General features: G+C 42.9%; 1 protein-coding gene across 1 annotated transcript; it reads right to left on the bottom strand.

The window, feature by feature from the left end:
• Positions 1-308: 308 nt before the first annotated feature.
• MS4A1 (membrane spanning 4-domains A1) lies at positions 309-12,925 on the bottom strand. Its single transcript, XM_057317343.1, has 7 exons — positions 12,818-12,925; positions 7,230-7,404; positions 6,683-6,802; positions 5,493-5,549; positions 3,757-3,993; positions 2,943-3,044; positions 309-2,078 (listed from the first exon to the last, which is right to left on the bottom strand). The coding sequence occupies exons 2-7, from the start codon at positions 7,386-7,388 to the stop codon at positions 1,860-1,862; spliced, it is 894 nt and encodes a 297-aa protein (XP_057173326.1). The 5' UTR covers positions 7,389-7,404; positions 12,818-12,925; the 3' UTR covers positions 309-1,859.
• Between the last annotated feature and the right edge of the window lie 1,762 nt (positions 12,926-14,687).

Below are 14,687 nucleotides of genomic sequence, written 5' to 3'. Positions count from 1 at the left end.
GGTTTGCCACTGCTCTTGTCCCTTTCCTCTAGTTCAAGGCAAGAGTGCCTGCCTCATATTTTAGCCACATTCTGGAGTGCTAACTGGGAGAAATCTGTTTCTCGATTATTAAATTTTCCATGAAAAATTTCCTTGGGGCTCTGTGTGTGTAAGAATACACTGGCATATATAGTTACGTCCAAACATCACACAGTTCAAACCCAGATTGAGCTTAGATGAATATGAGTTTAAGGCTATGGGAGCTTCCCTCGTGGGCTGACATCACAAGCACAGAGAAGGCTGGGCAAACACCATGTTGGAATCACCGGTTTCAGACAAGAACACAAATATAGTTTTATTCATTTAAAGCTAATTTTGAGGACTTTACATAAACAGAGAAATGTCTTATCTCTTTTTTTTCTAATCACAGAAAATAGCTTCTATTGGTTGTCCCTAACAAAGTAGAAATATCACAGGGAGTGAAAATTACTTAACATATAGAAAATGCTTAAATGTAATTGATAGATTATAGTAACATTCTTTCTATGTAGGGTACTAGTATGTCTGAATAGAAACAGGAATTGAGATGTAAGGTAGCTATTACCTGAGATCTGGAATCGTAACTAATCATATTATTTTCAAGCATGATCTTCTTTTTTGAGAATGTCCATAGCACTTAGTGTCTGGATTATGTAATCTAACAGCTAAGTATATATTAATCATGTAGGTAGTTTTCCAAATATTGTGAATTTCTAAGTCTTTTTATCCCCAAGGAGTAAAATTTGATTCCTGACTCTTGTGTCTCTCAATACCCATTTCATGCTGGTCAGAGAGCAGGTGCTTACTAACATCTGTCGACTTTGCTCAAGTAGTTTATGCAGGCAGTTTGATTATTTCAAACATTATAGGATTTGAGTAAGAAGATCTGGGTATGAAATAAGGCTCTCAAAATTACTAGCTGTGACCATTGACAAATTACCTTTACTTATTTATAAATTACTTAGCCTCTTTGAATCATTTGTAAAATATGGATAGGTTTCTTTTTTTCTTGTTTATGGAAGATCAAATGTAGTTATTTGATAAACTACTTTGGGAACTAGAAATTACAAATACAACTGTTGATTATCATTTAAGATTTGGGTACTCATTATGGCATTTTCTTTGATTCTTTCTTCTCTTGCCTAAAGGCTAAAAGTAGGTAGACAGTGCAACCAAGAGCCTAGAGCAGGAGTTAGGAAGAGTTAAGACAGATACAGATATGTCCATTTATAAGCTGTGCTGTTTGTGCAAAGAAAGGGTTGGGTATTGGCCACTTAGAGCTTCCCTGATGGGGTGTGATGTTCTAAGAATGTACCACAGTGTCAGCCCCATAGAAAGATAGCTGGAATAGTTCCTTATTGCACCTCATTATTACTATTTTTTACCTTCCTTAAGACAGGGGTGCAAAAGAGACTCTACAAAATACGTAGATGTGGAAGGAATTAAAGATAGTTTCGGGATGGCCTGGAGCCCACATTTATATTTCTCATCGGGGCCAGAGATGGAATTGCCACTCTGACCACTACTACAAAGCCTTATCCAAGGAAAAGGCTAGTGAGAAATCATGTGGGGCAGCACCTAGTCTGTCTTGTTGTAACGTAAGCAAGCTGCCCCAAACAGGAAGCATGCCGACATAGTTGACTCAATGGCTGTATTCTCTGCATGAAAGAGAGAGAGAATGCGAGCGTGAGCGAGCTGTGGTCACTCCATGCAAAGGTCAGAGGGACACATGGAGGATACTTGCAGAGGGCCTCAGGAAATGGCAGTGGATATGTCTCTTGGAAGCTATGAACACTAGTTTCTAATGCCTAAGAAAAGGAAACAGAAAGGAAAAAATTCATCTAAGGAATGCTGTCATTTTCTATTGGTGAAGATTCCTGATCCTGGGGAGGTTCTGGAAAGTTTACTTCCATTTCCTCTTCTTCTTCTTGGACTGGAATAATTTCAATCTCTTCTTCATTTTTTGGCTGGGAAGATAGTTCAGTCAGCTCAACCATTTCTTCTGTTGTTTCAATAGGCTGTTCTTTTTTTTCTTCAGCAGCTAACAGGACAACTACATCCTAGGACACAAAATTAAACAATTTTGTTTGTGACATTAGCACATTTGTCAACAAACTCTATGAATATTTATCAAATACCTCCTGGTTTTTATGTTGTTTATATTATTTCCTATATGCCTCCAAATACCAGGATTGATTTCCCAACGGAGCAAATCACTTATCAAAGCTCATCTTCAAGGTCAGCAGATATTTGCCCTTTGCCTGGAAGGATCACACAGTATTTGGGAAAGAACACTGCAGTAATAGAGGAATTTAGATTCTAGTTTTGATTTGCCTTTATTGGATATAACCTTGAGAAGGTCGTTTTCTCTCGAATCCTGTTTTTCTCATCTGTGAAATGAAGGAACTATGATGATTTCTAAATTTGAATCTAACATTCTGTGGTTCAAAGTAGTTGATAATCGATCTGTCACTGGGATATTCGTATCTCCCAATTGTGGAGCCTCTTTGAACCTATTGTGGAAGTGGGATTTGATGAAAAGGTGCAGTTTGCGGGGGGGGGGAATACTGAGAAATGAGGTGGAAGAGCTAGTGCTTTTATCAGCCTTCGACCTTCAGCCATCCCGCTCTTACACATTAAGTGTGGAATCATGAAATCAAGATGGGCACGTGGAGTGAAGTGGAACTCAAGGTTAGTAAGTGCACATACTAGAGGGCTGTACCCTCTGTCTAACCTTTAGACTTATTTCAAATTTGAAGATACTTTTGCCTCATTAGGTATTTTCTGCTTTCCAGAAATCTGCCAAGGACATTTTTCATGAAGCTCCTAGTCTCAAAGTTATATTAAATTCCATTCTCCATAAATGATTTTTTGTAGACAGGATTTCCTAGATCGGGTGAGTAGACGGAGTGGCTACTACTTACAGATTTAGGTTTGGAGCACAGTTTTTTCCATTCATTCTCAACAATGCCAGCTGTCACAAGTTTCTGGAAGAAGGTAAAGATCACCATCACGGCAAAAATGCCCTGAAGAACAACGGAAAAAACGAGGGCAGAAATATAATAATGGCTCAAAGAATATGGTAGGTGCTCAGTCAGTGAGTGTTGGCTAACATTAAATGATTAAAAGGTCAACTCTGTAGGTGAGGAATGACCAACTGTAAGAGCTGCTCCACCACAGATGGTTAATGCATGCTGCCGATAGAGGATAAGGCAGCAGTAATTAGTTGAAGAATCAATTCTGTGTCGGAAAAATTAACCGCTGAATCCCAAATTAAGTTGTGTCCAGCTCCAGGTGGTATGGTATCACAGCTAAGAAAACCTGTCTATACTTGGAAGATGCATTTTCCCCCTTCAAACTGTACCCTAAAAACTCATTGAGGCAAAAGATGTTCATGATAACTTAGGTACTTCTTCAGTGTTCATCTTAATCATACTAATAAATATTAACCAGTAATAATAACAATAATAATAATAATGCTAAAGCAAACACATAGCACTTTCTGTGTACCAGTTCTAAGTGTTTCGCATCTGTTAACTTATCACTCAAAACAGCCCTACGAGATAAGTACTGTTAATTCCCCCATTTTACAGCTGAAGAAACTGAGGCAGAATGTGGTTAAAATTCTTGCCCAAAAGCCATATAGGCAGTAAGTAGCAGGTATCTTCATCCAGAGTTGACACTCATAATAAAAGTGCTAAACTTCTCCCCTGAAAAGAAACCTGATTTCACACTTACCAAGAAAACAGATCGTATGCTATCACAATATTGTATAGACAGAGAGTTTTTCTCAGCGGGGTTAGCCGGTTCACAGTTGTGTATGTTAATATATGGCGTGGAAACTTTAATAAGATTTAAATTCTCCATTTTAAAAAAATGGGAAATGGTAATATTAAATATGTCCATGATCAAAAAAATTATTCCAGAAATAGCAGCAAAGAGGCTCAATGAGTTCATTATCATCTTCCCTTTGATCTGAAATGGAGACATGAAGATTTGTTAATGGGGTTTGATTTCATTTGGGGAATCTGAGCTAGGAAGGAATTCCAGATCCCATTTCTCTGACTCACAAGGGCGCTACACCAAAATCATACTAAATTACACTTCTCTTAGTGGTTTTAGTGTCCTTGTCACTGTAATGTGACAACCTTCATCTCTAACTCACGTTCCTTCCTCAGTCTTCCCTATCTCATTTTACCCCTTCACATCCAATCAGTTTATCAAGAAAAAATTCTAGGAGTCATCCTAAATTCTTCTATTTTTACCCTTGCACTTCCTTTCATTGCCACTGCCACACCCTGGTCGGCATTCAGTAAATATTGGTTGAGTAAGTGAATATAAATACTGTTCAGATTGTATCTGTCTGCAAAGGAAGGGAGAGGGAAGAGAGAGAAGGAGGTCCTTCCATCACAATGAAGTGAAATGGTACTGTGGGTGTAGGGAGGGAAGGCACAGAAGGAACCCTCTGGGTCTGTACCATCAAGTGGAAACAAACAGTGGCAAGAACACCACCACCTACTCCCTGTTGACACAGGTTGCATTCAGCCTCAGTCTACCATCTTTAAAAATGTCTTTAGGGCTGATGTCTCCGGGTAGCATAGGTAAAGGTTGTCAGAGTGAGTGTTCTACTTGTAGGAATGATCAAGGGTCGAAACAGGAAAATATATATGACAAGTACCTAATAGTTTAGGTTATTGATTATTTTAAAACATAACATAGTTCTTCCCTGGCTATAAGACCTAGAGACGGCAAGTCAGTAGGACTGGCTATATCTGGAGAATAAAACAACTTGTTTTTTTCCCCCCAAAACTGAGTCTGTCAGACCACCTCTAGAGAGGAGCCATTTCTATCCACTCAGTCCCTCACTGACTTTGCAAATGACACACATTAGTAATAACTTATTAGTAAGTATAAAAAACTTGGGGGAAGAACTTGCTGGTAAGTTCAGGACCCTGGGTGTAAATGTGTTGTGGGATTATACAGTAAGTCCCTCTGTAGCTCCTTAAATTCTCTGAAGCACTTGCATGTATATCGGCCCATTTCATCCTCTTGACAATGTGGTAGCACCATTCACAGAGGTACATAGAGGTAAACTGACTTGCTCAAAATTAACGAGGATTGAATTCATCACAGTATTGATTAGAGTTTTCCTAAATGCTGGTCTAAGAGAAATGACACAGCTCTCAAAGAGATCTGTTAGTCTCACACAACATTCAACATTCCTAAGACCATAAGCATGTTGCTGTTCCTGGCTCTGCCTTTAGTTGTGTTTCCATGGACATAATTAGGTAGGTCTCATTTCCAAGTTTATCATGAATAACATCACACCAGCTTTGTAGAGAATCTTTTGCATTTGGGGATTGAGAGATAACTCAGTGCGACTGTGATCCCAAAGGTCTTTAAAGGTTTTTGTTTTCAACTGAGAAAGTAGATATTTCTCTGATGTGGGGAAAAAAGGACATATGATTACTTGCCAAACTCTTCCTGGGGTCTTTGTCCGCTGCTGCCAGGAGTGATCCAGAAATGATATACTGTGAAAAAAGAGGTGGTGGGTGGAGAAGGTGTGGGGGACATGGGAGAAGAGGCAGAGAGGGAGGTCACTTTTCACATTGAGAACTGGTTGTAAAAAAGCTATCCACATTTCCAACCACTTTCACTGAAGTGTCCAGCCATTTTTACAGTCCTCATTCATTTTTCAGCAGTCATATTTCTCCTTTATTCATGCTCAACTATGTTCAGTCTATGCCTTTTATTCAACTAACTGGGGAGCTGTGACTAAGAATATAGTAAGACCAGAAGCAGAACTCATGTTTTAAGGTCAATGAATACTAACAACTGTGAATTTCAAAGTTTTCTTTTTCTTTTTTAAACTTATGGAATTTCTCTTTGGAGTTCACAGTGATTTCAGTGACTTTGATGCCAGTGAAGAGTGATCAGTGTGGAAGGAAATCCTTGGCCTGAAGGCCATAGGCGCTCCACCAAAATTTTGGCTGCTACAGGAAATGATGGCAATTATTTCTCATCTTCCTTGTCTACCCTTCAGGCCACAAAAGAGAGGAAACTCTTGTTTTAATCCATCTCTCTTTGTTCTGAAAATTTCAGTGCTGGGCACATCTTTATAGTAGCAGCTATGGAAGTGTAGCGATGGTATAAACACAGCTGCCCCATACCACACCCAGACAAGGTTACAAGCTTGGAAAACATAGTAGATGAAACAGCCATAAGGATTGCTGCTCTGCAGATATGCCAGAAGAGATTCATTTGGGATGGGACTGATTTTACCACTTGTGACAATAGCTGCACAGAATTGTAGGAGGAAGGACCAGGTGGGAGGGAATGGGATGCTCCTGTGGCTTCCTGTTTCTGAAACACCATGCCGTACAGTCCAAATGTTTAGTGCCCTTTTCCCCCCTCTCCACAATGACTTTGCAGAGGTCCCACTTTGGACAATCTTCCTTCCCTGTGTAGATTCCTGGCCAGGTAGGGCATCTCTCTGAATTCACATGAAGCATGACCACTGACTTTCAAGGGGATTCATGCTCAATTTAGTCAACCTCTCTCTCCCACTAAATTACTTTAACCTCATAACCTATTTCCCAGCCATATACTTTCCTCAGCGTTTTTGTCTGCATCATTTCCCAAATGGTTGTTAGTTTTTACTCACCATAATGCCTCCCCAGAGAGGGTACCACACAGTTATACAGATGGGTGCATAGACATCCATGTGAATCATCAGGAGGCCACCGAGGGCAGTGTGGAAGAGCCCATTCATAATCTGGACAGCCTGGAGAGAGAATGAGGGCACTGATGATGAGCTGAAGTCATCATAAAGTCAGAAAACAAAGGTAAGGCTGGAAGCCCTGGCTCCTGACTTGGGGGTGCGTAAATTGCCTAAAGGACGTGGCGAAGGTGCCAAGACCTTTTTTTGTTCAGACCCATTTTCCCCACCGCCTGGGGCATTTCCAAGGCAGACGTGCCTGAGATGCTGGTGGGAGACCCCTAAATATGCAAATCACAAAATCAAAAGGAGATAGATCACTGTAGTAACTTCTCAGCCCATCCCTCATTTGGCGCATTGTGTCAGACACAAAGAACACCTCGGGTTGGATCAGATACCTTCTAGTTGGATTGCATTCTGTGCCTGGCCTATGGCATTTGCTTCTGTAGGCCAGAGAGTCTCTAGGATACAGAATGGAGTGCAGCTGACTTACCCCCAATGCCTTAGATTCCCTCATGAAGAAGTTTTGTGTAGGGCCCACCACTGAAGGCATCCTTTTGGGAATTATTTTTTGAGCAGGATGCATGGCAGTAGGGCCTTTCACAGGACCTGCTTGGAAAGTTCCACTCATTGAATTTCTGGGTGTCGTCATTTCACCCTCAGAACTCCTAAAAATAAAACAAATAATAAAATGGGGGGAGAGAGCAAGAATAGGATTTTCAGCAGTCTTTTGACTCATGCATCTGAATACTTTTCTCCATATTCTTTCCATGAGTGTCATTGAGACAATGGCCTCTCCCCAGTGGCTTTGGGTCTGAGGCAAACCCTACTGCTGTGTTTAAAGACAGGATCTGAAGGGGGCATCTCAGTCAAGGACCTATAGGCCCAGGGATCCCTGCCAGAATTCTTGACAACAATGGGGCACACTTTATCATTGTAGAGAAATCCATGCTTGTCTGTCTGCATGTCCTGGGTGTCTCTCATCCCTGGATGCCTTTCTTACACTCTCATATTGGAAAATGTATTTTGACTTGTCCTCATCCTTTTGCTTATCGGCTTTTGTCCATTGTGCTGGGCCAGAGGCATCATGAAGGAGTATGGTGAGGAGCTGGTTCTAGTCTTCCTCTACCATCAACTCTGCAACCTCGAGGAAATCAGTTTAAGGAGGCTCTCTGAGGTTGTATGTAAGACTATGGCCTCCTGAGACAGGTTGCCTAGGTTCAGATTGTGATTATTCTGTTTGCTGTGAAACTACGGGCAAGTTCTTTAAATTCTCTGGGCCTCAAGTTTTTCAACTGTAAAATGGTAATAATAATTCTTGCCTTATAGTGTAGGGTTTCTGTAAGACTTAAAGGGACTGACGGGCTGTACATGGCTGCTGTCTTTTCATTCAGGTGTAGCTCAAACGTCAGCTCCTCAGAAAAGCCTTGCCCGAATCCTCAGTCCACAGTGATCCCTCTTTCATAGTACCCCAGTTTTTTGCTTCGTGGCACTTAGCACTATGGGAAATTACCTTGATTACTTGCTTGCTTGTTTATTGGCAATCTCTCCCTACTAGAATGTAAATTCCACCAAAGTAGAGACCTGTCAATCTTGCTCAGTATCTAAATTATGTGGATTGAGTAGTTTCTTAACACTGCTGAGGAAATAAATGTATGTAAAGCACCAGCGTCTGTATAATTATTACCTGTTTTTGTTGTTCTTTAAGTTCTTAATATTATTACCTTTAGGAGCATTAGTTTCTGTTTTTGCCATTGGAAAAATGAGACCAGTACCCCTGTCACAGACACGTTGTGAGAAATAAGTAAATTCACATATGGAAGTGCCTCGTACGTGGGGAAAAAGTAGGAAGTGCTATCTGTTCTTAGCATTCATGATTTATTCATTTCTCAAGTTAGACAGTGATTATTACCAAGACCCTTCCCAGTTCTCATGTTGTAAGACTGCTCAACTTTCTTCATCTTGTTTTTCCTTTTGGCATTTATTTGTTTACGTCAATTACTTACATGGATTCCATTGGGTCTTTCCTGGGCCCTGGAAATCTCTCTTTAGGGACATGTATTTGGTCTCGTCTTTGTCAGCTGTAAGTCATGTAAGGGGCCTTGGACCATGACTGTCCATCCAGCTTGCCTTTCCTATTGAAGTCACACCAAGCCGGGTGCCTGCAGAAGTGCTGTGGGACAGGGCTTGGGAGTCGCCCAGGCCTCATGTTTGCACCCACTTTATAATGACAAAGAGATTTCACATCTGGAGTTCATATAAGCCTCACAGAGTGGACAAGGGATGAATTGTTCATTCTGTTTTGTAGAAGAGGTGACACGGGCACGGAATAGTTAGGTCACTTGTTCTCAGTTACATGATGACTGGAGATTGAAAGTGAGGGCTTGGACCTATCTAATAAGATATCTGGCTGCTTTGGGCCCTGTGCAGCATAGGGGTTCAGCCCTTCAGTTATGACCTTCTCCCCTCTTCAGATGGATGTGCTATTTGGATGACCAGAAAGCAACTGAAAACACTATTTTTCAGGTCTGTGGGCTGAAGGGAAGAGGGGAGTCTTCGACTGGGTGCTTTGCACTGGATTTTGCTCCACCTTTCAATGATCAGGTGTCATGTGGTCTTGGAGGTTTTGGTGCTTTGCACCACAAACCAACCAACAAGATCACTGACGAAAAGGAATGTATCATAATATAGCCCACAAAGGAGTTTACAGACCGATTGTTATCACCAGGCAGAATTTTTGGAGCTGGTTAGAACCTCAGAAACCATTCTGTTCATTTGACAAAGAGGAAGCTGCAGCCCAGGGGTGGGCTGTGGCTCGTTACAGACCTTGCACTCAGTGACAGCCGAGCCAGAAGGCGGTCACCGCAGCCCTGAGGCTGGTGCTTTTTCCGCTGCCTCACGGCCAGACCACGTAGTTCAGTTGTTTACCTAGCACCCTCTGCATGCCTGGGATGTCATGCATCCAGTGCCAAGCCTGACGCCTGCCTTACTAAGTAGGCATTTTATCTCTTTTGCAGATATGGAAGTGCAGGCCCAGAGAGGTAAATTTTCCCATTGGTGGGAAGGGAATGAGCTGGGGTCCCCACACTCCTCTCCAGAGGGCTTTTCTTAGTGAGGACATCTTAAAGAGCAATTCTCTGGATAAAGGAGATGAGTTGACTGGTATTGTTTTAATTTCTCCTTATTTTTCAACTGCCTGAGGCTGTGTCTATTTTTGGTGAGATAAACCTCCTGTATAAGCAGTTTCTACTGGGGTCGTGCCTGCAATGGCTAGTGGCAGTAATGACCATCGGGGAGAAATACTTTATTTCGCTATTAAAATTGATGTCTCACTATGGCAACTCTATTTCTATGAAGTACTTTCAACACATATTATTGTAACATAGTAGTTTATAAACATACCCATTTCAGTGTGCTACTTCATTTTTTTATGGAAATAATCTCTCTAAATGCCAGGGCATTGTAGACTAGGTAATGAAATTTTTGTTGTATGGGAATATATAAAATTAGAGCACATACTCCTAAGGATAGCATAGGTTCCTGCAGCTTTGCCTCTCATTGTTTTTTAATTATTCACAATGACTTAAACAGTGCCCAACACACAGCCGTGCTCAAAGCCTCGTTGGTACTTGAGCAGGGGTTACTGGGCACGTTGGTGATCGCAATGGAATTTTGTTTTCACTAAACTATATTACCATCAGGGCTCAGTCGATCAGACACTGCTGCATCTTATTATAGTGACTTCTGCAAATCTTTTTTGGTTTTTAAAAGGCGCCACTGTTTCTCTGTGCATCCGCTGCAGAAAATCTCACAGCCTTTATGGGTTTTGGTTCAAATAATGACTTTTAGGTCCAGTGATTACATCATTTAATGAGAAGTTCAAAGCTGCCTAGCTTTTGTTACCTCAACTTCCTCCTTTGCCACTCAAAATAGTTCTGCATTTTTATCCTTTCTGGCCTCATGCACGTATTATTTCTGAGGAAGGGTGTTCTGACTTCCTTTGCCTCTGCCTGTCTCCTCAGCCCATCTCCTTCCACCGGGATGTAGGTCCTTCAGAGCAAGTGGGTCTTGTATCCTCAGTCTTTATTTGCGGTGCTGCACCGCAGAACATGCTAGCCTGGCTCTGCTGCTTGCGACTTCTGCCCTCTCACCATTCAAAGTAGTGTTTGAGAACGTGAGATGATTTGCAATTCATAATGTACTAAACACTCAAACAGTAATAGTTACTGGACCTTTTTATGATTAAAATATGTTGCAGTGCCCCCATTCCCAAAGCCCCTTCCTTCGATCTGGCAATGTTCCCAGCCGCTGCCAAGTGTCTCTTCTCTTAGGGCCAGGTTCTTCCAGGCTTGTCGTTCCAGTCCGTTCCTCCACTTCCTCACCACCCACTCACCCTCCATGCTTCGCTGCCGCTGGCGGCCGGAGCCGCTCAGCTGAGGCTGCGCTGTCCAAGGACCGTGCTGCAGAGTCAGTGGTCTTTCCTCAGGCGTGACCGCTCCCATTGCTTTATTTCTGTTTCCCTGTGCCCCGGGTTTAAAAAGAAGGAGCCACGTTTCTCTCCAGCTCCTTCACCCCCCTGTTCGGTCAGGGGCCAAGTCATGCCGTTCTTCCTCTGTAAGGTATCTCATCCTGTGTGTGGACCATTTTCTACTTCCAGTGTCACGCCATGAGTTTGATTCTCATTTCCTCTCCTGGTTTAGCACAAAAATCCTGCTCTTCTGCCTTCGGTCTTCCTCTTGTCTAATCCATCCTCTGCAGGACTGCTAGATCAGGCCCTGAATCACCGATTCAAGGCCTGCTCGTCCCGAGCTTGAGAGCTTGAACTCTGTCTGGGCTGTCATTGCCTCCGGCAAAAACCTGCACCTGGCCCCCCATGGCCTTCACAGTGCAGGTCTCTGTCCCTTCTGAAGCTGCACCCCCCTGCTCCCCACTGAAGCCACTGATCTGGACACATCGCCTGCTTTCTTTGGAAACATGTCTACATTGAAATGCTTCCCTCCCTCCCCCTTCGCTGCCAGACTCCTCATTAGACACTCCTGTCATCTGAGACTGTCCGGCGTGGCTTCTTCAAAGCCCCCAGCTCTCTGCATTCCTTCCTTGTCACCCAACTATTTTTTTTCTCATGAAGTAATACCGTAACTCCTCTAATGGGGTGTACATTTCTTAAGGGATGTCCTGCTAGGGTTACATAGAGAACCTATTTTCTACTTGTACTATGAACTCAATAAATGTTAAACTGAACTTCTTCCTCAGGGAATATTTACACATAAATGCTGAGGATGTTGGACCAAAAGGTGATCGTTTCACCTCACTTGATGACCAGTGAGATCAAGCCATTTTGTGGGAAACGGGAAAGGTAATCACATTATATACTGGTTTTAGGAAACAGTTATGACGTGGCTAAAACTCATCTTTGTGGCCCTTCCTTAAATCTTCCTAGTCTGCAGTGTCCACTCTCACTGTAGGCTTCTGTGATAGATTTGAGGCAGGATTTTGTGCTCAGTGTGATGTCCTCCCAGTCCCCTCCAGAAAATGGTAGCCTGTGATGTTTAACAACATCTCAGGGTATTCACATCTAGCAGGATATCTTTGGAGAAAAAGCATTCAAAACAAGAGAAGTCGAAATATTTTCATGATAGCCGTGGCTGATCATTTTCTTCTTTGGAACCGGGTGGTTCTAGGAGCTTTAGGATTTAAGCTCATTTAATCTTATAAGGCAGTGGGTAATACCACTGCTCCCATCTTATAGGTGAGCAAACTGAGGAACGTAGAGGTTTGGTAATTTGCCTGTAGACTTGTAGGTGGTGGAGCTCCAGTTTGAGCCCAGGAGCTTGGTAACCACGCTCTTGTCTACATTTTGCAATCTGCTGCTTTTGTAGAATGGCAGCAGGCTCTCTCTTGAGAGAGGGAGTGGTTAAGGGAGGGGGTGGGCAGCAAGCCCTGGTACCCCTCCTCAAATTGTGACAATACCAGAAAACCTGACCGGGGAAACCCTTGAGTGAATGGCTGTCTCCCAAACCATCCAACGCTTTACCCACCGCTCCCTTTTAGTTGCTTAAAGAAAGCAAACTGGCTCCTTACCTGAGTGTCCAAGGCCTCCGGGCGCGTGGCTGATTTGGATGCTTGCTGCTGAGTTCACTTCCACTGCTGGTGTCTCACGTACACAGGGGTGAGTGACATAAGGCAGGTCTGGGGCCTCTCATAGATACCAGGTGACAGGAAATCAGTGGCTTCTGCTACCTTGGCCTTTGCCCCAATCACTTTGGTTTAATGCACACTTACCAGAGCCAAAGGATATACAAAAAAGTTTCTGCCTTACCAGGAGGTTTCACTTCTTGAAAAGGACCCCAGGGGACTGCCTGGCGTACTTTACGCTACCTTAATTAGAAGAACTTTGCAGCCCCCACCCTGTAAGCAGGTGTGGATGGTGGGTCCCCAAGGGCAAGAAGGGCTCTAGAAATTCTCTAAAGATGGGCTGTTAGGACTTTTACCTTTTTACTTCACTTTTAGGAGTGAGTAGGTGGGAAGAAGGCATCCAAGCGGAGAGATTCAGGAATCATTAAGCCCGGTCATTTGGGAATGTTGTAGGTATCCCTCTCCAAATATTGTCCATGTTTACCCATCTTAGGGTTCTAGTGGGACCATGTATGTGTTGTGTGGGATTTACTAGAAATGGCCTTAAAGTATACTTTAGTGCTGTAGAATATGTCCTAAGAAGCTTGAGGTAAGAGTTCCATGTTTTGGGATACAAACAGAAGTAGCCCTTTTACCTACAGCCCCCCCCCCTTTTTCTTCCATCTGCTCATTCCCTTGTGTCCCCTCTCTTTTCAGTCTGGCCTGGAGCTATGCCACTGCTAGATCAAGTGAGGGAATGGAGGAAGCCGGTAGCCAGGAAAGTGTAAATATTTGGGAAAGGAATCAAATAAAATTTTGTCCAAAGGTATTATTTCCCCTGCCCCCACCATGTACAACTTTTATGTTCGTATGTTGGATTTTTCTTGCTTTTTTTTTTTTTTTTTTTTTTTTTTTTTTTTTTTTTTTTTAAAGATTTTATTTATTTATTCGACAGAGATAGAGACAGCCAGCGAGAGAGGGAACACAGGCAGGGGGAGTGGGAGAGGAAGAAGCAGGCTCATAGCGGAGGAGCCTGATGTGGGGCTCGATCCCAGAACGCCGGGATCACGCCCTGAGCCGAAGGCAGACGCTCAACCGCTGTGCCACCCAGGCGCCCCGGATTTTTCTTGCTTTTAATTTCCTTGTATGTTGCCTTATTTTATTAGAGACCCAGGGCTGTAGTAGGTAGTTTGCCTAATCTAGAAGGCTGGAATATGTCAGCTCTCCTGCCAAATTTGAGGTTAATTTCTACCTTCCCTCTGTCTCTCCTTCTCCCCCTCTCCCTTCCTCCCTCTCTCTTCCCACCTTTCTCTCTCCCTGACCTCCTTCCTTTGTTTTCTGTTTCTCTCTCTGCCTCTCTCTACACGGTTTGGATCAGAGGGTTAGAGCCTATAGGTAGGAGTAGTTCTGGAGTGGCTGATTTTGGGGCAACATCAAAACAAATCCTATCTCCCCACCGTGGAAACAGTTCATTAGTGAAACAGGCTACCATTTGAATAGAGAACTTGCTGTCATCAGGTATACACGAGTAAAAGGCATGCAGTCACCTCTCATAAATCTTACAGAGAGAAGAGGAGCGGAAACACAAGATCTGCCATCTATTTAAGCTTCTGGTTATAGGTCTGATGATCTGCTGGAGTGCTTGAATGTTGGTGAGGGATAATAATTACAGGAGATGTGAACTGTGGGTTATTGTGAGGCCTGAGGTTGGAGTCCAGGACGGTGGGTGGTTACCGGAATGTGCCTTCATGTTAGTTGGCATGGAAATTTGGCAAATGCCTGGCATCAGTGAGGCTTGGACTGGGCTCACACAACCTGAATTTTCATGTCCTTTTCT

This window comes from Ursus arctos, unplaced genomic scaffold (assembly GCF_023065955.2).
Source record: "Ursus arctos isolate Adak ecotype North America unplaced genomic scaffold, UrsArc2.0 scaffold_23, whole genome shotgun sequence".
NCBI classification, from domain to species: domain Eukaryota; kingdom Metazoa; phylum Chordata; class Mammalia; order Carnivora; family Ursidae; genus Ursus; species Ursus arctos.
Note: the sequence above shows the minus strand (reverse complement) of the source record. Positions and strands in the feature narration are given on the sequence as shown.